At 36.5% G+C, this 23,284-nt stretch overlaps 1 protein-coding gene across 3 annotated transcripts; it reads left to right on the forward strand.

The window, feature by feature from the left end:
• Window positions 1-451: 451 nt before the first annotated feature.
• Window positions 452-20,175, forward strand: txndc16 (thioredoxin domain containing 16). 3 transcript variants are annotated; one of them, XM_026242582.1, is made up of 19 exons: window positions 452-877; window positions 1,072-1,154; window positions 1,304-1,377; window positions 2,012-2,086; window positions 2,217-2,338; window positions 2,426-2,516; window positions 3,934-4,090; window positions 4,304-4,389; window positions 4,581-4,641; window positions 4,718-4,838; window positions 4,929-5,075; window positions 5,156-5,215; window positions 5,915-6,083; window positions 6,467-6,603; window positions 8,629-8,713; window positions 8,870-9,008; window positions 10,684-10,853; window positions 10,949-11,139; window positions 17,686-20,175. In XM_026242582.1, exons 1-19 carry the CDS (start codon window positions 736-738, stop codon window positions 17,904-17,906), a joined length of 2,331 nt encoding a protein of 776 aa, XP_026098367.1. In that variant the 5' UTR covers window positions 452-735; the 3' UTR covers window positions 17,907-20,175. The 3 variants fall into 3 exon arrangements, with proteins under 3 accessions (XP_026098367.1, XP_026098369.1, XP_026098366.1); XM_026242584.1 differs by lacking the exon at window positions 17,686-20,175 and adding an exon at window positions 12,462-14,396 and having other exon boundaries at window positions 4,223-4,389; XM_026242581.1 differs by having other exon boundaries at window positions 736-877; window positions 4,223-4,389.
• The last annotated feature ends 3,109 nt before the right edge of the window (window positions 20,176-23,284 follow it).

Consider the following 23,284-nt stretch of genomic DNA (forward strand, 5'->3'; position numbering starts at 1 on the left):
ATTGACGGGTGTTCAAAGCTGTTGCTTATGCATTCAGTGCATTTTTTTTGTAAGAAATTAATGAAGAACAAATAAGTATGGGGGGGGGACCCAAAATCTCTGCAAAGCAGCTCCCTCCGAGCAAAGAAAAACAACAACTTTAAAAAAAAAAAAAAAAAAAAAAAAAAGAAGCCATCATCAAATCACGTTTGGGTCCCCAAGTGCTGGCCAATAGGCTAAAGCTGGAAACCAACACGCTTTAGTCGCCATAACGGCTCTCAGTTAAAATAGCGGTGAATGGAAACAAGCCGTTGCATTAGAGCCAAAATGATAGCCATTTCAAACGTCTTTCACCGCTGAGCCGTGAGCCCTCAGCCTACTTCATTCTCATTGGTTATCTTTGTATTTTTAGCTTTTTGATTGGTGTTCATCTCACAATTAAACCCTCCCCACAAATTTAATTGGACAACGTCTGCGCATGTCGTTTTAGTGTTCGAGAATGTAGATTTTCAGTACTTACGTTTGTAACACTGACCGGTAATCATTAACCTAATGGATTTATGTTATTTTTATAGGTTGCCCTTAAAAATTACGTTTTTAGGGTATTGACTGATGCATTTAGTAGCACAGCCCAGGCGAGTTGTTTTGATTGACTATGGATCTATTCTTTGTGTACTAGTTTTTACTGGTCTCATCCTTAATATGAACTAAGTTAATGTAAATGGATGTAAATTATAGATCCATTAAGTAGACACCATGTGCATCGTCTATTTGGCTGCGTTTTTATTTAGCCTTACATCAGAGCAATGTTCCTCCAAATTGATAGAAGATTCCAGTCAGAGCTTCATGGAGAGGATGCACTCAGGAAAGACGTCCTTTATATACTTTGGAAATCATGGTGAGACTTTGATAAATGTGTTGCAGATGATTGCGGAACCGTTATTATAATGTGCAAAGCTAAGCAAGAGTCATTAGTCAGATCAGCACATCAGCTTATATCTGCTGAATCAGTGCATTTGAGGTGTTAAAAAACTTTTAAAGTTAATTTTTAAAGTTCATAGGCTATTACATAAGCTATAGTTCTGCTTGCAGTCAACCCAACCATCAAACTGTTCGTGGAGCAGCTTGTGATGTCAGCTGATGCCCTGCAGGACTATGGAATATCTGTTGTGAAGGTGAGCAAAAATAAAATCTCATTTTAGGTCTCACCAGAAAGCTGCATCAGAATGTCAGAAGAAGGAGGTTTCTGATATCTAGTTATGTTGTACATGATGATTGACAGTACTGCAGCCATACCAACTTGAATAACTGATTGTTTTTACAGGTGAACTGTTCTAAAGATGCTATAGCTAACTACTGCACAGGAGAAAAGCTAATGACCAGGGCATACTTGTTCAGGTAAAAGTTTCTGTGTCAATATATACATTCAAAATGTTGATGTTAGTAAGACTTTTTTTAAAGAATTTATTTAGCAAGGATTCATTAAATTGATTCAACGTTACAGTGAAGTCATCAAGCTTCAAATAAATGTACTTTTGATGTTCTGTTTATCAAAGAATCCTGAAAAATTCATGGTTTCCACAAAAATAAAAATTTGCACAGCTGTTTCCAACATTGGTAATATTAAGAAATGTTTCTTGAGCAGCAAATCAATCTATTAGAATGATTTCTAAAGGATTGTGTGACAATGAAGACTTGTGTTATGGCTGCTAAAAAATAAATCCGCTTTGAAGTAACATTTTAAAATATATTAAATATAAAACAGTTATTTGTTGTTGTTAAAAATGTTATGAATTTGTTTTGTTATATAATGTACAAATATTTCAGAAAACTATTGTTTTTACTTTACATAAATGCAGCTTATATAAAAAATCTCTTATATTTGGAACACAAGATGTTTAGCCAAATGTTTATGTATATTTTTTTGCCAAGTATATATATTTTTTGAAAGATATAAAATGATCTGTTGACTTCATATGGTCATTCAAGATTGGAACGTCCCAAAAGCTTTTTTTGTCTTTTATCATTCCAGGGGCTCTGAGGTCCTGAGGAGTTTCGACATCGATACCGTATTTGACGTCAATGCAATTGTTTCTCATGTCCTTTTGTGAGTTCATTTATTTAAAACTTTTACAGTAGCACCACCAACATTTAACAGTGTGGATATACATGGTGAAACTAGAGTGATGACCTTGAACAGCTGACCTTTGAATGTGTGCCTTATTTCCTCCATAAAGCTCTGTCCTCTTCAATGAAGTCCGTTATGTGCACACACCTGCTGAGCTGCTGCGCGTGGAGAGCACGGCCAAACAAAACAGTGACATTGTGGTCGGTCACATACCAGTGCTTGGCCTTCCAGGTACGATCTCTATATTGTCTATAGTCCATTGTCTAGGTCTGAATGAAGCAATATTATATATCTTGTTTTGTTTTTTTGTGGGGATAGAGCACCGGGCTTTGATGGAGGCAGCGTTTGTGTATGGAACCAAATATCAGTTTGTCCAGACGACTGGCACTTTGGTTCTAAAACATATGGGGTAAGTTTTATATTACTCTAAGGAGCAATATAAGTTCAGTCCTTATTAAGGTACTCAAATCATAAAATAAGCCGAGATGTGATTCTTGATATGTTTTATGTTGCCATAGACAACCATAATTATGAAAAATATGGCCACAAGGTGTTCCCAAAGTTGTTCTAAAGCTCTCATCACCTATTTGGATATCCGACGACTAGTGTTATTTTTGTATCATTGCTAGTCTAATAGTTTTTGTTGATATTTTATTGTAATATTTTATGTTTTCACTTAAATTTTAGTTTAGATTAGTAATTTTGTCGCATGATTTGTAATCTTTTATTTTTAAACATGGCTTTGTTTTTGTCGTTTATATGTCTGTGTAGTTTTTAATAATTTTATTTATTATTTTAGTTTATTAAAGTGAGAAATGCTGCCTTGTTGAATATTTTGTGGCCGTTGACAGGTATGTTATAGTTAACTTAAACCATAAATTTTGATAACATTTTATATTTTTACAAAAAAAAATTTTTTTACTTTAAAGTAATATATTACAGAAATAAATAATATTTAACAAAAAACCTTATATTATAACAGTTTGAGTTTATTTTGTCAATTAAAGACTCTTTTTTTTGGCAAATTTAAAATGGTTTTATTTAACTATAAAAACCTTGGCAACTACTACAATATGTGAACATTAATTTCATTAACTCTTTCCCCGCCAGCATTTTTTTTTAAAGTTGACAACAACTACCAGCGATTTTGATGATTTTTACTCAAATTTGATGGCCCAAAGTATATTTTTCTGTATGAATATTTGAATATGGAATACACTAAAATAAAGATCAAAGCCTTTACTTAAAAAAAAATCTGTTTTATTCTAGCTTAAAGCATTCTTTTTTAAAATTGATCAACACTTGAATATAAGTAGGTTTCATAAAAATGTATAATTTTGAGCAAAAAGGTAGAAGAATTAAATATTTATCAAAAACTACATCTGGATAATATTCAGTACGATTCTAAAAGCATAAATAGAGTAAATCGCTTCAATCAACACCTTCAAAGCTTGCACACCCGTATACCACTTTCTGTTTCATCATTTTACAACATAACATTATTCAGTATTCATTAATATGTTTTCTATTGCTGATGATGGCATTATTTATCATATGCATCTGTTACAAAAGAGATTACTAGTTTTCCCTCCTGTTCACGTGTATTTTTTGTTTGGGAGGTTTTGTACTCATTCAGAAGATGTGTAATAGCGCCCCCGAGTGTATAACAGTGAAAACACCAAAATTGGCTAAGAAGCGCTGACTTCTAAATGACGAGTTAATGGCGGGGAAAAAGTTAATAGACCTGTATAATGTTGATATAAATGATAACAAATTCTTCTAGTACTTCAGTGCCTCTCATATGAATATTCGGTTATCCTTCACAGGGTTGTCGATCCCTCTTCCTCACAAGCACGGCTGTGGTTTCTGCACTGTAAAGGTGTGTCCAGGCGGTCTGATCCGTGTCCCAGCACTCCCATGAGGAAAACACTCAACACCATCAACATACACACCTTCCTGCAGCTGATGGAAGCACCTCTAGTGGTGAGAAAGCACCTTCAACTTCCTGTCATTAATACCAGATGTAATAAAAAGGAGTTTGAATTCTGATTCTCACTTCAGTTCCATCTCTGCTATGTTTGATTTTGGACTTGTTGTGGACTTGTTTTCTGGCAGACCGAGTCAGTGCTGGACCCGTCTGAAGTAGATGTGGTTCACATGCACCTCGGTGTGCCCGTGCTGTATCTGTTCTCTCAGCCACAGACCCAGCACCTGGACCGGGCCACCGCTCAAACTCTCGCCCTGCAGCTCCGTGGGGAGGTCGGAGTAGTGCTCATTCACAGGTGCTGATGATGACAACAAAAACAATGATGCAATTCTTATATTCATGTAACAAGATTCCATGGGAAACACTTTACAGTGGGCAGTTAGCTAAAGCATTGGACTAATGTTGTGAACAAATCATATATAAAAATATATATATAATATGTATTATTATTATTATTAATTTATTTTATTTATTCATTTTTTTCAGGGACAGTCCGAACGTGAAAGCTGCGCTGAAATACAATGCTGCTTACAGACTCCCACAGGAGGTCAGTTTCACCATTGAATGTGTTGTGTGATTGTGATTTTGACAATTCTGTTTTTAACAAAGGCTTTTCTCAACAGGATGTGACATATTTTACCCTGAATAGCGCCGAAGGGGTTGTGAAACTTTTCAAAGAAGAACTTCTGCAAGAACACAAGTTAGAAGACGAAGAGGAAGATGAGGAACATTGGTCAGATCTTGGTAGGATGCCACCCATGTATTCATTGCTACCTAGTAAAATGGTTCCAAAGGTTTTGAACTGCTTCTAAAGATCTTGTTGAATTTCTCCAGATATTCTTGATGATGAGGTGTCAGAGTCTGTGTACAGAGACCGTGATCTTATGCTGGATCTGGAGTCTGTTATTGAACTCACTTCAGACACTTTTCAAACAACAGTCACACAGAATGAGATCACAGTGGTGCTGTTCTATTTTAAATGTGAGTTTGACTTTTTGTATTATTATTTTATTTGCTGTGCAAGACGAATCTACCCTGATATATCCACTTTCGTCCTCTAGGGGATGCTGTCTGTATGGCTTTCATTCAGTCATATATAGAGGTGGCAGATGCACTTGAAGGTAAAAGCATTTCAATGATGAACAAAATTGCCAGATATTGTAGAAATTCGGTAAATCGAGTTATGTTGTATTTTTTTTTCTTTATTGATCCGTTTGATGGAATCCATTTTCAGATAATATGTCATTCTCGATCTCTACATAATAAGTTGTTTTGCTTTTACACAGGCCTCAAAAAGTATTTGGACACTTAAGTCATTGCATTAGATAATAAAATATAAAACCAAGTGGAATCTGCAAACAAATGATTTTTCTCAGGACTAACATCCCTTTTCAGAGCCATTTTTGTCTGTGATTTTCTCTGGCGATATATTAAGTGATTTCCTTTTTCCTTTAATGCCTATTCTTTTAAATAATTAGATTTAATGATGTTAAACAAAAAATGAAAATTTGTCATTATTTACTTACCTTTATGTCAATGTGTATGGCTTTTTGTTTTATTTTATAGATAAAAATGTACAGTGTTTATTTTATTCTGAACTTAATTTACACTGATGTTCAATCAAAGGGGGGAAAAACTTTTTCACACCTCAAGATTGCATAATTAAAAGAAAAATGCATCACTTTTGTGTCCATCCTGTCACCTGACATCACACGTTATGTTAACAACGTGCACAAACATCAGTCAAAGACTTGTGGAAGTTATGTAAGCATACAGTATGTTAAAACCACATCCCTCTGTCTCTTTCACATCATGTTCAGGTATGAATGGGGTAAAGTTGGCGGCAGTAAACTGTGGAGAATGGACTGACATTTGCAGTGACCAGAATGTCACTTCCTTTCCCACTGTCCTAATCTACCGGCCCATGGCTGAGGCTCAGCTCTATAGGGGAATGCTGGGAACCAAGTGTCTACACGGGTTCATACTACTGTGAGTATTATGTCCTCTTTCCCACACAAGGACAGATCATCAGGATGGAATTTAGTCTCCGTCACCCATGATTAACCTGAAAGTGGGCTGTCTTTTTTTAATTAGAGGTCTGGTGATTGAAGAGCGTGTTTTCAGTTTGTGCCTCCACACTGACCTTCTTTTATATGTTCTTATATGGCTGTGAGCTGATAAAGGCAATTGTAGTGTTTTATCTGTAGAGTACCTTCAAAAATCAATTAATAGATGCTCCCGAGACAACAGTGCACTGATCGTAAATGCGCTGCCTATATTCCCACACAGACAGCCAATAGTCTTTAATCACGAAATCTCAGTTGAACATTTCACACCTATTGTTTATTAATGAGTTGCTTTTGTTGTTGCAGGAGTCTGGTCTCCAGTCCTTACCTTCTCTCTTCCTCTGCTGAGGTGATGTCGTTCTTGGAGGGTGATTTGTACAGTAAACATATGTATCTGACCCCTGTCAGAGTGCTGGGCCTTTTCAGTTCAACACATGACATGGGTAAGCCAACTTTCCCAGGAATCACTGCTATGTGATAGATAGAGGATATATACATGTAGTTCACTCAGAAAATGATTGACTGTCATGTTACAACCCCATATACTTTTGAGGATTATTTTTTTCTTTTTCAGGTTTTACCAGGATTTTTTTTTATAATTGTTTTTTTTAATTTTCATCAAATTACAAAATTGAAAGACCTTATATTCAGTACAATCGAAAGTTTGGATTCGTTTATTTAGCAATGATTCATAAAATTAATAAAAAATGACAGTAAAGACCTTCACATTGTAACCTTCTGAAAAATCCCAGCAGGGTTTACATAAAAAAAATATTAAAGGGGTGGTTGATTGCATTTATACTTTTTTTTAACATTAGTTAGTTTGTAATGTTTCTGTTTGAGCATAAACAATATCTGCAAAGTTGCAGGGCTAAAAGTTCAATGCAAATTGAGATATCATGTTTTAAAATTCTGGCAGTTTAATGCCTACAAAAACGGCCAGTAAGGGACTACAACGGGCTTCTTCTCAGGTCCGTTATGTCACAAACCCAGATAAACCCAGTCCACGGGAAAACATAACAAAGGAGGCGAGGCCATGTTGTGCTGCTTTAGAGAAGAGAAAGAGAAAACTAGGGGTGCATGTAAAAATCTGTTCATATATGAATCACAATTCTGTCTTCTAACGATTCTAATAGATTCTCAAGTTTCAAAACTAATGGTCTAAAGCAGCAGTTCTCAATCTTATTCCACACATCCTCCTGCTTTGCCTCTCTCTTTCTCTCATTCAGATTGTCAGATCAGCTCCAACAAACTGTTCCATTTATACTCTTATTTTCACATAGCAATTAGAAGCCTTACACATGGATGCGCATACGGTTGCAGTGCTGTATTAAAGGGTTAGTTCACCCGAGAATGAAATCCGTCCATCTTCTACTCATCCTCGAAGCATCCTAGGTGTATGCGACTTTCCTCTTTCAGAATAATCCAATCAAAGTTATATTAAAAATTGTCCTGGCTCTTCCAAGCCTTTCAATGGGGTAAGCAAGTTTTTGTTGTCAACTGTTCAGAAGATGTGAAATAAAGTGTGCACATCTGTAATAAGACATCCCTCACACGGCTCCGGGGGGTGAATAAAGGCCCCCTGTAGTGAATCCATGCATTTTTGTAAAAGAAATATCCAGATTTCAAATGGAAATTTTTCTCACTTCTGCTGAACTGTTGTGGGGGGCTTCATAATAACAGGAAATAATCAAGGTGTTTGTCAGAGAAGGAACAGATCGGTGTGGAATAAACGTCAATTATGTGAAAAATTATGCGTTTTTTTTTTTTTTTTTTTTAGACGAAGCATGAACACACGTTAGACTGCACCACATAAACACAATCAAGCCAAGAAAATAACAGTCAGCCATCCCTTTAAAAGGTAGTTCATCAGAAAATTGAAAATTCTTGATTATTCACCCTTATGTCATCCCACACATTCATGAATTTCACCCTTCTGTGGAACAGAACCCTTCTGTTGTTAAGAAAATAAGTCATACAAGTTTGAAATGACATGAGGGTGAGTATAGAATTATAGAATTTACATTTTTGAGGGTGAGTATATAATTATAGAATTTACATTTTTGGGTGAACTATCCCTTTAAAACCATAGCAGACAGTTTAATTTTGATGTTCAGAATGATGCAGAAAATGGACATGTAAAGCCCAAATGACCACTTTGACATTTTAAGCCGTTCATACGGGACACATCCAGGCCAGGATTTTAATATTGCCTAAAATATCCAGGTTTTGGCTGTTTGCACTGTGCAGGTCAATCGTTGTGTGACATTCGTGAGAGCTATAGAGAGCAGAACACTTCAAATTAAAATATACTACATGACCTCTTCAAATGTTACACCTTCAACAATGTATAATCACATTCTTTTTATATCATGGCACTCAAAATTAGTTTTATGGGTGCAGCATGTATTGCATAACTTCTTACATATGCACAGGAACCTGTCAATCATGTGCTCTTTATGTCTTAGGTGTAACTCCATTTGAAGAAGCTGCCAGACTCCTCAGAGGAGAGACAATTCTTGGGCTGTTTGCCCACAAAGAGGCAGAGCAATGGTATACCAACAGTTTTACCACAACTATTTTGATTCCGTAATATACTTGATTTTATACCTTACATTCAAAGAAACTGTAAGTGTCTTCACAAGATGATACATGTGTGGACTTGTGATGTAAGAAAGCGTTCCAGCTGACTGCTGTGTTTTTGATCAGGGTGGAGGGACTGTCAGTAAACCTGCCTGCTCTACTGGTGTCCCGTGGCCCTGGAGTTCCTCATGAGGTCTATTCTCTGCCATCATCCTCACCAACGGACCTTGTCTCACTCATAAAACAAGTGGAGCTGGATCGTTTCGTAAGTTTTTTTTTAGAAAATAGTTGCAAATTTACCACATGTTTCACAGTTGCTCAATGGTACTTTATATTGGAATCACATGTGTTTTACTGGAATTTAAGTAACATGAATTGAGTGGCTCTCCACATTGACATAGTTAACAGTGTTGTTATTGTACACTAAAACAGACTATGTGATTATTTTGGCTCGCATTTAACAAAAACCCACCAATTTACTATCTCAAAAAATGTGAATACTTCATAAGTCCAAAAAAAAAAAAAAAAATTAGTGAATTGTTGGCCTTCTGGAAAGTATGTTCATTTACTGTACATGTACTCAATACTTGGTAGGGGCTCCTTTTTCTTTAATTACTGCCTCAATTCAGCGTGGATGGAGGTGATCAGTTTGTGGCACTGCTGAGGTGGTCTGGAAGCTCAGGTTTCTTTGACATTGGTCTTCAGCTCTTCTGCATTTTTTGGTCTCTTGTTTCTCATTTTCCTCTTTGACAGTAGGACTGGACAATATATCGAGCGATATGATCGTGCGCATCTTGTCAGTAAAGTCGGTTCCATGATTAGCGGTAAATCCCCCATCACCTGCTTTCCATAGAAATGGCAGTTAATCCACAATGCCTTAGTTCACTGACAATCAACGCTATATAGAGTTCATTATCGAAAGCGATTAATCTTCAATATATATTGTCCAGCCCTACTTGACAGTACCCCATAGATTATCTCTGGGGTTCAGGTCTGGTGAGTTTGCTGGCCAGTCAAGCACACCAACACTATGGTCATTTAACCAACTTTTGGTGCTTTTGGCAGTGTGGGCAGGTGGAAAATATTAAATCAGCATCTTCAAAAAGCTGCTTAGCAGAAGGAAGCATGAAGTGCTCCAACATTTCGTGGTAAACGGGTGCAGTGACTTTGGTTTTCAAAAAACACAAAGGACCAACAACAACTGATGACATTGCACCCCAAATCATCACAGACTGTGGAAATTTAACACTGGACTTCAAGCAACTTGGGTTGTGAGCTTCTCCACCCTCCATTCCTTGTGAAGTTCACTCAAATTCTTGAATCAATTTTACTTGACAATCATAAAGCTGCGGTTCTCTCGGTTGGTTGTTCATCTTGTTTTCCACTTTTTTCAATCAACTTTCTGTTAACATGCTTGGATACAGCACTCTGTGAACAGCCAGTTTCTTTGACAATTAATGTTTGTGGCTTACCCTCCTTGTGAAGGGTGTCAATGATTGTCTGTCAATGATTCTGAACAAACGTGACAGATCAGCATTCTTCCCCATGATTGTGTAGCCTAGTGAACCAAACTGAGAGACCATTTTGAAGGCTCAGGAAACCTTTGCAGGTGTTTTGAGTTGATCAGCTGATTGGCATGTCGCCATATTCTAATTTGGTGAGATGGTGAATTGGTGGGTTTTTGTTAAATGTGAGCAAAAATCATCACAATTAAAAGAACCAAAGACTTAAACTACTTCAGTCTGTGTGCACTGAATTTATTTAATACACGAAATGCACCTGTAATATTAATAAATATTCTACTACATAAGATATTTATATGAAATGTTATATGAAGGACTGCGTTCCTTTTCAAAATGCCATTTTATTGCAATAAAAGTAGCCTTGTGTTCCTTTGCAAAAAATAATAAGATGAAAACATGTTGTGTTTTGCATTAAAGCCTGAACTGACCGTGGAGAATCTTCCCTGGTATTTGGAGCTTGGGAAACCTTTGCTGCTGCTTTTTATCGGAAAGGAGGACAGTACAGAGAGTACGAAGGCTTTAGCAGAGATAAAGCGACCACTGAGCTCTGGACAGCTGGATTCCTTCCTGCCATGTTGGATCCATCTGTGAGGAACATGATCTGTTAGACACATTAATCAAAATACATTCACTTTCAACAAACCCTTTGTTAATTGTCATCTATGGGGTTTCATTGTTTTAGAGGTCGGACACCTGTCGGGAGATCTATCCTGGAAAAGTATCTTGGCTTTGTACCTCCGCTTCCTGTTTTGGTTATGTCACGGTTAAAAACTGGAGAAGAGGTGTTCCTTTTCCCCCCAGAGCGCCCCCTAATGGCTAAGAACATCCTGCAGTGGATTCACGATGTGCAAAGCGGACATGAACAACCAGCAGGTGAGTCCCTGTAGCTTTTAATGCAAGTATCTAAAAAAACAACAGTTTGGTTAAAATTTCAGCCCTAACCAGGTGCAACTAAATGAATGAGGAAAAAACATTTTCGTCAATATATTTAACATTTTTGGACCAATAACCTCACTTTGGACCAATAACCTCACTCTAAATACTTGAAATATAATGCAAAATGTTTGGCTTGAGGTGAAATGTGCTGTTTTTACTGCTGTCTAACAATAAATCAGGAAATAAAAGACTTACTTACTAAATGACAAGAATATCTTAGATATTTGGGCATTTATTTTGTTATTTTGTAAATATTTTATTTTCTATTTTAGTATGTTAATGTTAAAAATGTAGCATTTAAATATGTGAATGAATGAACCTTTATTGCCCCGAGGGGAATTTGTCTTGCACTCAGTGGAGCCACATTGAACATTTAAGCACAAACAACAATAAATAACAATAGATAAATAGTAAAAGAAAGGACACAACAAACATCTAACCACATTGAGGACGTAAAGAATACAGAACATTGACATCAACAACAACAAGATCAACACAGTAATGACAGCGCATCAGTCCAGTAGCTAAAAATGCATACAATTAAGGAAATAATAAATGGTAAAAGGTGCACTTTTAAAATATATCTATGTGCCTGAGCTTGATTTGTTCAGTAACTGTATGCTCCTTGGCACAAAAGATAAAATGGCACGTTTAGTTTTAGTCCGGGGCATTCTGAATCTACGTCCAGAGGGCAGGGGGAGATATTTTACTTTATGTTAAAACTAGTGCTGTCAAAAGATGAATTGCTTTTTTTTGTTTACGTAATGTATATGTGTGTGCTTTGTATTATATATATATATATATTACAATTTTTTTTTGATATAATATAAATTGTATTTTATATATATAAATATATATATATATAACAAACTTATTTTGGATGTGATTAATCGCAATTAATCGTTTGACAGCACTAGTTCAAAATCTATTGAATTCAAATAATTTATATTTTTATTTATCATATATTTAACATTAATATTTAATATAATTTTTTATACTAGTTAATGGTATCTATATTTGCATCATCTGTAATTTTGTCAGTTGCTCACTTTCATTTATGACAGAAAATTTACTTGGAAACATGTTGGTCCCACCTGCTCATGCCTTTTTGGCATAGTATTATTGAGATTTATAATTGTGTGGTAACTGTGGATTGTCTTCAAACTGTAACTCGCCTTTAGTTACCTTTCACAGTAGTTAGACATTTGAAGACAAATATGTCCTTGTAACTGTTGGAAACATCTGTTATTTGCCTACAGTTCCAGGAATCAGTCATCGCTTACCCCTGCCCTGTCAAAGCTGGCACAAAGTATTCTAACACACACCGGTGTTTGAGATCACACCCTATTCATTCCGTGCCTCTTCAACACTTTTCCCCTAATACAATCACTATTGTTGCCTGTAGCAAAAAAACAAGCCCATTCATTCAGATTCAGCACTCAACTCTGTTGATGCCTTTGCCAGTGTCAAAACCTGAACTGTTTTATACCCACTTCTCAGCATCTCCCATCTGCTTCCTGTGAAGCTGAGAGGAAACTGTATCCCTTAATTGTGTCTGATTGTTATAAGTTATTTCCCTAAAACCTTCTGCTGGACTCCTGGGGCCGGGTGACTTTTTGTACTTTGGAAAAAGATGGATTCATCCGTCTGTCGGTTAAAATGTGTTTTATGTGGATGGATGAAGCACTTTATCCATCACAAGATATTTATTACATTTCATATTCCAGCGAAATGCAGAGCAAATACAATTGTCTACACATCATCTGAATTTTATCCATGAAGCATTAGTGTAATAATAATGAAATGTCCTCTGTATTGCTGTTAAAAGAGTCATAGTATACGTTCCTGTTTTATGACTCTTGGTGCAAGGAAAACACAATAGTTGTTTCCTTTCTGCTATACAGCTCCACAGATTTTACTAGGCTTTTTGCATATTGTCTTGTGTATGACCGTAATGTTAGTGTTTTAGCTTATTTTTTTGGTCCTGTATGTGTAAGTGTAATCATTCCCATTACACATTCATGGATTTGTCCTTCTTTTTTCTGGGTCCAGAGAAAGGATTCAGTCTCTCAGGATTTAATTTTGCATTTCACATGGAAACTTTGCATCATTTGTGGCAAAGTCCTTCTGTGTGGTCACCACATTAAAGTGTAGATACAGCAGGACTTTCCCTCATTGTGCTCATGGGCGCGATGAGTGACGTTTTCATATCCTGTTACACCTTCAGAATTTGCTACCATTATAAATATAACATTTTGTATTCATTATATTACTTTATTTACCTTACCGGTCACACTTAATTTTAAGGTCTGATTCTTATCAATACTTAACTTTTATTAACTACGACTTTTGCCTCAGAAAACTCCTAATTTGCTGCATATAAATAGTTAATTAGGTATCAAAATGTGATTTAGATTACCGGTAACAAGCAGCCAATATGCTAGTAATATGCATGCTAGTTAATAGTGAGAACTGGTCCTTAAAATAAAGTGTTACCATACTACCATTCAAAAGTTTTTTGGTTTTGATTTTTAAACATTTTGAAGTCTTGCGCTCCACATGGCTGCATTTATTTGATGAAAAATGTAGTAAAAAGAGTAATTGCTTATCCAAAATTTCTGAGGTATTTTGAGTGATTGCTAGAGGGTTACAAGGGAGATTGCTAAGTGGTTGTTTACTAGTTGAAAGTGTGTCATTTTGTCAGGAATAATAAGATGGATTCAAGTAAGAGTTTAGATTATGCCTTTTTAACTGTGAATACTTCAAGCAAAGACACAGAAAACAGATAGTCGTAGGTGCAGAGATGACAGACTTCCTTGGTAGCGCTAGACTGCGGTGGGCAAAGATCCGCTAATGGTCAAATGAGAGACACAATAAGTGGAAACCAGTCCAAAAATCCAGAAAACAGAAGCGGTAAATCCACCAGAGAGAAGGAACCAAGAACAGAGCAAACCACAGGCACTGCACAGAGAACAAACATAAAACAATGATCTGACAAAAACAGAGGCTGCATCCGAAAACTTAGGCAGGTGACTTGCTGCCTTGCTGTCTAATCAGTCAATGACTTTGTAGGCAGCGTTTTTGCCCAAAGGCACCTCATGAAACGGATTTCGGACCGGCTTCTGAGATGGAGTAATGGTTTAATGATCTACAGCAAAATATAGAGAGCTTTGGTGATGACTAAGTGGATATTTCATTACTGCAATATTATTTTTTTTGCTAGAAATTAAATAAAAAGTGGAAACCGTTGTTCAGAAACATACATTTACACACAAACTGACCACTGACCGCAACTTTCAGATGCCATCTTTATTTTTTGGCTTAACTGTCACAGAATGGAACACACGGGACTGTGGGATATCAAAAAAAAAAACGGCCAGATGAAGGCATCTCAGGATACAGGAACTGAAGCTGACATTGATTTCGGATGTGCCTTGATGGCTTCCTACCTTGGAATGCAACCTCCAAAGGCAGCATTTTTCAGTTTTCGGATGCAGCCAGAGACAAATATAGAGCAGTTAAAGAGTCCCAGTTGAAACTCGTGAACTTATTAATGGTAGTACACAGAACTAGATGCATCTATGAACCGTGACACTTTTATTAAGGTCTCTAAATATGGCTTGGGTCCCTTTTATAGTCCTCCAGCTAAATCATATGCCAGATTGTCTGGAAAAGTACTGTAATATCACACCTCTTGTTAACAAAATGAGGAATGGGTAAAACTTCTGACTATAAGTATGAGCAATATTAATAGTGATGTTCGTCTTCGCAAACACCACCAAAAATGTTTTTGGAACCAGTATCATTCTTATTTCCAAAATAATTCTAAGGACCCAGATGTCTGCTTTTCCTCTTATTTGAGTAACCAGCATTGTCAGAGCAGATTAGTCCCTCCATACCCCAGACATCAGACTCTCCACATCAGGGACTTACGAGAAGAGGATTGCTAGTGATAGTCTGTTAATCTCTGTCATACAGCGTTTTACAGTAGATAGCACATCTTTTGATCCATCTTCCTAGAGTGTGATAGAAGCTGATGTTTTTGATCAAAAACCTTGCAGTTAAAGGTGAGTGCCATTAAACTGATCAAAGGTGATGGCAAAACATAATGTTACAAAAGATTTCTGCTTCAAATGAATGCTGTTCTTTTGAACTTTCTGGTCTTGAAAGAATCCTGGAAAACAACGAATCATTGTTTCTGTAATAATAAAAACTTCCTAATCATCGGGAAGAAGGAGGCGGGAACCGGCAGACAATCAAACTGAAATTTTAATTACAAAATAAACACAAAGCAGCGCATCAGCCCCTCACCGACGACTGATGCGCGCAAATAAAAAGCAAAACATAAACTAAAGCCCAGGCCTGGTCCTCTCTCGTCCTTCACTGTCGTCGCTCCAGTTGTATATCCTTCCATCTCCTACGTGGGACTCGAGACCGACGGTGGGTCGCAGGTGTCGCTGATTTCCCAATCATTCCACCGGCCTCACTCCTCGTTCCCACGTCCCTCGGCCCCGCCCCACTCGTCACAGTTTCCATAAAAATATTAAGCAGCAAAACCTGCTTATTATTGCACTAGTAATAATTAGAAATATTTCTCTGACACCAAGTCAGCATATTAGAATGATATGTGTGATACTGAATCTGGAGTAATGAAGCTGAAAATTAATCAGCCAATAGAGGAGTAAATTACAATTGAAAATATATATTTCACAATATTACTATTTTTACTGTATTTTTACTGACCTCAAACTTTTAAACATGGACCAATAGAAAGTCTAGAGATCTAAAAAAAAATTGTCCATTGAATGTCTTTTTTTTTTTTGGACTGTGCATTATGAATCCAGAGTTGTTTTCAGCAATATAAAATCAAGTATAATCAATATAAATCAATCAAGCAATAAAATCAAATTACTGATGAGAAATATTTGCATTCATGGTTATTAAATTGTTTTATTGTGGCCTGCAGTTATGTTGTCTGTGTGCACAATTCCTTGTGTTTTCACGAGAATTATAGTAGATCAGTTTACATACTTTGCACACCAAGACATCTGGAATCACTTGTCACCAGTGTTGTGGGTAACGCGTTACAAAGTAACGCGTTAGAGTACTCTAATTACTTTTTTCCTGAAATTTGTAACTTAACGCGTTAGTTTCGTGCGTAAGTAATCAGTAACTTCGTTATTTTTTAAAAAAAAGTAGTCCGTTATTTTAAGGAAAGGAAAATCCCGACTGCAGCCTGCTTTTTGTCAGACAGTAGTCCTAGGTCTACTGTGCCACCTGCGGATGTACAGTATCAGCGGAGCCGAAGCTCTGTGATCGTAAAGGCAATGGCTGTGATGCGTCTGTGCCCTGCGCCTGAACCTGTGTGTGTGTGTGTGTGTTTTTTTTTTCGAACTCCCGGCAAGATGGCAGAGTGGACAGCGTTTGGTTTATGGAAGTACGCACATTATTTTCAATTTGTCAACGAAAAAGAAATCGACTGTCGGACAAACGTTTCGAAAATCTGCTTCTGCTACGTTTTAATCACTACTTTGAAGAGTAAATGTAAGAGGACTGTGTTACAGCGAATTTAGGCTTGTGACTGTGAGTGACACTTTAATAATAATTAGTTCGCCTATTAAGCGATTTGTCATTTGCCTGTGTGGCAGTGAAGGATTTAATTCGGTTTGTTATCATTTTTGTTTGACAGGCAGCTGTTAATTTCTGTTAGATCATTGGCTGGCTGGTTGTTCATCATTTCTAAATGGATTTAAATCTGCAAGCCTGTTTAAGGTTGTGTTTACAAGTAAGCATAATTGTACTTTGATAACTGCATTATGTAAAGTTAAAGAAAAATCAGGAGTTATCTTGTGGTGCTCATACAGTAGCCTAGGCTACCCGGGCTGGGTAGGTGCGAATTTTGATTAATAATATGTTCTGTGATAATAAATAAATAAATCGCCATGTGGAATAGCCTATTGCTGACTGTCTTTCCTGTTATTGTTATCCCGCAGTGTTAATTTAGTCGGATGACTGACGTTATTCATTGTCGGGAGTCACGACTTCTAGATGCATTTAAAGGGGCCGGGGGCTGTGTCTGTCATGTGTGAGCCGCTGCAAACGGCTTTTAATTTTTGGTAACGCATGAGTACTCTAACGCGTTACTTTTATGAATAGGTAACGCTGTATCATAACTAATTACTTTTAATTGATGGTAACGTTGTAACTTAACTAACTACTTTCCAAAGTAACTATACCCAACACTGCTTGTCACTGTCCATTGGTAATCTCCTCTACTTAAGATTTCCAGTTATCAAGCATCATTTACTCCCTATAAGTGGTGTTTTGTTGTCGTAAGTAGCATGTACACAGAGTAATTAGTGTGTACTCAACAAGTTATGCTAGTTGTTCTTCGTCAACCTTTGTGAAACTATGAGTCTGACAGATGTCACGAACAACAACATTCTGTTTTTGTTGTTTTTTTTTTCTCCGTTGTTCTTTTAGGCTTGATCCCAGATGGGAAATGGGGCCCTCCTGTGCCATTCTTTGACTTTCTGGCAATAATGGACCAAGAAGCACCGACTTACGCAGCTCAGAGGGCTCCTAAAATGAAGACGGGGGGCAGGGAAGACCACAGAGAGCAGAAGCATGTGACCCAAAACCAAAGACAGACCCCACATCCATCACCAAACCCCCAAGCACCTCGCCAGCACTCTGAACTATAAAGTCAAGTCTTCTCGTGGCACAGAAGGTTATGTAAGCAATTCACATGACTGCTTGACATCTGTTAGATTTTGCATTACGTGTGACATCTTCAGTGCTATTTGGAGAAATGTGTGTATATCAGAACTCGGGTATCACACATTTTCCAACTTACTTCCCACAAATCAAATGGACTTTTCCTAAATGAAATCAAGATAGTTTACATTTTAGTGCTGTAACTTTATACCGTATACACAGAATGTGTTATTTAAAACCTGAAAAAGACCTACAAGAATGTATTCATTTATCCGACGCATTTATCTAAATGTTTTTGACCAGATTGTATTATTCCAATTTCTACAGTGCCTGTTTGGGAATGTTTTTTATACAAACATAGAGCTTCACATATGGATGACATTTGTAAATGTGTACACTGTCTCTTGTTTCAGTCATGGAAGAACAGAGTTGTTTTTTTTTGTTTTTGTTTTTTTTTTACATATCATGCTGCTTTCATGATGGAAAGAGTAACGTCAGACCTGAAAGAGGCTGCTTCTTTGGTTGATTGCATTGTTAAAGTTAATTAGCGTCACATTTAACAAGGGAAGAACTACTTTTTAATTGAAACCGTAGTCACTAAGTGAGCCCCCCGTCTTTTGTGTGCTGCCGGGATCTGTATCTAGTATTTAAACTCTAATGCAGATGTTTTCGGGAACTTGTTAAATATCAGTCTTTTTGGTAGTGAAATGCGATCCCAATATGTGGTTGGATGCACATGCGTTTTCACGTGAGAAGAAATGTTCATATATACACTCCTCCATGTGAAGGTCATTATATAGGATAAGCCTGTATGGAAACTCCATAAGCATACTTGACCTCTGTTTACAGTATCTGTGCTATTTCCTCCCTCTCAAGAGATCTCTGACTTCTGCAATGAACATCATTTCAGCAGTTAAGCAGAATGGTGCTTTATTGAAAAGTAGAGTCTCACTGGAGTGTTTATCGTGTTCCATAAAGATATTTTGTACATTTCCTGCTGTCATTTTTTATTAGTAATATGCATTTGCTAAGGACTTCAGTTTGACAACTTTAAAAGCGATTTTCTCATTATTTCGATTTTTTTTTTGCACCCTCAGAATCCAGATTTAAAAATAGTTGTATCTTGACCAAATTTTGTCCTATCATAACAAACCATAACTCAATGGAAAGCTTCTTTATTCAGCTTTCACGTGATGTATAAATCTCAATATCCAAAAAAGTGTGCCCTTATGACTGGTTTTGTGGTCCAGGGGTCACATATTTTCCAAAACCTAGTAAGCTGCCTTGGTAATATTGTCTATGTAGGCAATAGCTAAGCTTGTTCAGCATGTAGCTAAGCTAACAGTGTGATACTCTAATAAGCTCAAACAAATACAATAAAACGTATGCACAAATGTTGTATTATTGAATTGAAATATTCCTTACTTTAAGTTTTCAGCATCATTACTCCAGTCTTCAGTGTCAAATGTTCTTTTAGAAATAATAATTTGCTCTAGAAGCATTTCTTATTATAATATTAATCAGTGTTTAAAACAGTGGTGCTGCTTAATGGTTTTGTTTTCCAGGATTTTTTTGTTTTCGACTGATTTCATTGACTGTCCCCAAACTGTCCATCTGTAGTGTGTGTATTCATAAAAGCAGTCACTTTGGCTTTGTTTGTTTTTGGCAGTCCAGTTACATAGTCAAATCTTAAAAGTGAAACATGACATGATGTTTGGCCATTAGTGAATCGTCTCGCAGCGTCTGGCAAGAAATGACTTCAGATGTTAGCTGGGAGTTCAGTTACTGAGGAAAGGCACTAGGGAGCATTCATATCATTTTATTGATTTTGAGTAGAAGCTCTTATGGTCCCATCGATCTTTAGACGAATTCTTGAGAACTTAGATGAAATCCACACTAAACCAACTTATTATTAGATTTCCAGATAGTCACATGATCTGAATGTAATTTTGATTTTAAAAATTAATGCGGAGCTTTTATGTGAGGTCAGCCTGCCTGTTGGTTAGGATGTTTGTTTTATTCATTTACTCTTGACTAACACATGTCCAGTCAATTGCCTGTGGTGTATCCGTCTCTTCAACCTCCTGACCTAAAACAAACAAAAAGCATGTTTTTGAAATCGAAAAATGTAAAGGATGTTTTGAATTTCCTTGTACAATAGAGTAATGGTTCTATAATGGGTTTTTTTTTTCTGTGGCTTGCACTGTAAATTATAAAGGAGGTTGTAAGTTTTGAAGATTACATTGCTGATTGAGGCTTTTTGTCTGGAAGTTTGATTTGTGATCCCTGGGAATATAGAGTTGGCAAGCATATTGGGAATAATTTGTTTAGTCTAAAATCATTTACTGTAATAGTTTATACTGTATTTTGTGAAGTGTTTCGTAAACATAACACATCTGCCATCTTGGCCCTGAAGTTTGACTTTATTTTTATAGTTATGTTTTTTTTCACCTGTGACATACTAGAAAAAAACGCAGAAATAATTGACTGCATTCTTGTGTGAAACTTGAACAACTGAAGCACAAGGAACAACATACTTAAAACCTACTTGGGCCATTTCAAACCTGACTCCTCATTTCTCAGACACCTTTAATAACATAGTAGGAGTGTCAGGGGTTAAATGCCAAATCTAATCACCCAAACCTTGATGTCTGTCATTTTATAAGCCAAGTTAATTATTCTCAGAAATGTTTTTGTTCGGCTTATTACTGCATCTTTTTCAGACTGACCCCAAAAGGTTGCAATCTTCCAGTCCAGCAAGTTATTACTGCAGAATGATTTCTTCCAACAAAAGTAGTTTGAGTTTTAGAATGACTGCTGTACTTCTGTGTTTATTAAATGTGTCATATTATGTCCTTTTTACAAGATGTCCACAGAATGTGTCTTCTAAAGTTGCGGCTTCAAATACACTGTGTGTGTTCTTGTTTTTGTGTCATATCAGGGCACAACTCTGTATAATGACATGTGTATGACACAGGTATTACAAGGAGAGGGTGACTTGTGAGGACATAACCCATGTCCCCATTTATCAAAATGCTTATAAACCATACAGAATTACTTTTTTTTTTTTTTTGAGAAAGTAAAAATGCACAAAGTTTCCTGTGAGGATTAGGGTTAGGTGTAGGGTTGTACAGTATAAAAACCATTACGCCTATGGGATGTCCCCACTTTTTTACAAAAAACAAACATGTGCGTTTGTGTGTGTGTGCAAATAGGCCCCCTTTCCAGAAGACAGCTGTGCTATTTACAGCATGTACGTCAGTTACATGGGCAACAACAAACAAAACTTTTTTTATTCTGCATTTTAAAGTCTTGTCAATTTAAACTTCTGTTCTACAGTTTTTAGAGCTCACACACAGAAAGCCAGCTGTCAAATGTTGCGTTATGTAAGTATTAAAAGGATCGGTCTGACTAAAATGAAATATCTGTCATCATTTATTCATGCTCCACTTGTTCCTGTACGAGTTTTTTTTCTTCTGTTGAACATAAATAAAAGCCATTTATTTTGAAGAATGTTTATAACCAGTTGAACAGTAGCCATTGATGTCCTAATGTAAAAAAATATACTATTGAAGTCATCAGCTACTTGTTTGATTGGCTTATTGGCTCAACTGCTTGGTTACATCAAGATATCGTCTGTTGTGTTTATTTTTTGGGTGAACTATCGCAAAGTTCTCTCTTGAGTCAACTGTCAAATATACATAAGATTATATCAAAAGCGCGCGCAAACACACACACACAGACAAACTTTAGGAACAGTGCTTACTAATACAGAGAACTCCCTTTGGAATGGACTTTGTGCTTTGCAAATCTTTTTCATGCTCTAACAGCAACATTTTGCACTAAAGGAAGTTGTGAAAAGTTTAATAGGACCCCTTTAAGAATTTAGTCATTTAAGTAGGTTTCCAGTACATTCTCTCCGATTATGAGTGATAAAACTTTTTTTTTTTTTTTTTTTTTTTTTTTTTTTAATAAACCTGATTTTTATATGAAATTATATATGCAGTGACTTGGAGAAAATATGGCATCAACTCACAAGCATGAGAACTTGATGATCGTATGAATGAGAACTAGGAGTAAGAATTAGTTTTAGCAGCAACTTGTTTTGCTTCCATTCATGTCATTGCTTTCATAAACATACACTGATGTTCAAATGTTTGTTTTTGTTTTTTAACCTTTATTTAACCAGGAAAGTCCCATTGAGGTTAGAAACCTCTTTTTCAAGTCAATTACATTTATAAAAGTTATACAATACAAATAATTAAAAACATCTGCAATTTAAACAGGTCATTTCAGGTTCTCTCAATCTGGACTTAAAAGCATTTAAGGAAATGAGTTCAGATAATTTCAAGTCTTTTTGCAAAAAGCTCCATGCAGAAGGAGCTGAGTAGACAAAAGCCCTTTTTCCCAGTTCTGTACGGGCAAATGGAACAAAGATCAGCAAGTGATCATTTGATCGCAATGAATAAGAATCTACGCTTCTCCATGTGATTAAACTACAGATGTAGGATGGCAAAAGACCAAGCATGGCCTTGTAGATAAAAGTATGCCAGTGCCCTGATCTCCTGTTGGACAACGATGGCCATCCCACTCTGCAATATAATTCACAATGATGGGTCAAGTTTTTACAATTCGTAATAAATCTCAGAGACGCATGATAAACAGTGTCAATTTTATACAGACATTGTGCTAAAGCGGTCCTATACACCAGGTCTCCATAATCTAAGACTTATATAGAGAGAAAAAGGACAGTTTAAGTTTGAGTTTCTTCACAAGGTTGTCTATATGAGGCTTAAAAGTGAGAGCATCATCAAGCCAGATACCAAGGTACTTCTAAGAATGAACCACTTCTACGACACTTCCAGTCAAAGTGAACACAGGAGGAGGAGCTTGAGAAACCTTCTTAGTGTTTCTAAACAGCATCAGTTTGGTCTTATCAGCATTGAGAACCAGTTTGAGCTGCATAAGCGTACGTTGAACCACATCAAAAGCTTTCTGCAATGACTCAACCGCTTTAGCTGGGGATGATCCAAAACAATAAATAATCATGTCATCGGCATAGAAATGCATATTAGCATCCGACACATTGTGGCCTAGTTCATTTATATACATAATAAACAATAGAGGACCTAATATTGAGCCTTGTGGCACCCCCTTTTGGACCTTCACTAATGCAGAACATAGACCATCACATTTAATGCACTGAGTCCTGTCACTCAGATAATTCATGAACCAGGAAACTACACAATCAGACAATCCCAGACAAAGAAGCCTTTGCTTTAAAACAGCATGGTCCACTGTGTCAAAAGCTTTCGACAGATCAAGAAAAAGTGATGCACAGAATTGCTTTCTATCAAGAGTGACA

The sequence above is a fragment of the Carassius auratus genome, unplaced genomic scaffold (genome assembly GCF_003368295.1).
Source record: "Carassius auratus strain Wakin unplaced genomic scaffold, ASM336829v1 scaf_tig00001658, whole genome shotgun sequence".
In the NCBI taxonomy this organism is placed as follows: domain Eukaryota; kingdom Metazoa; phylum Chordata; class Actinopteri; order Cypriniformes; family Cyprinidae; genus Carassius; species Carassius auratus.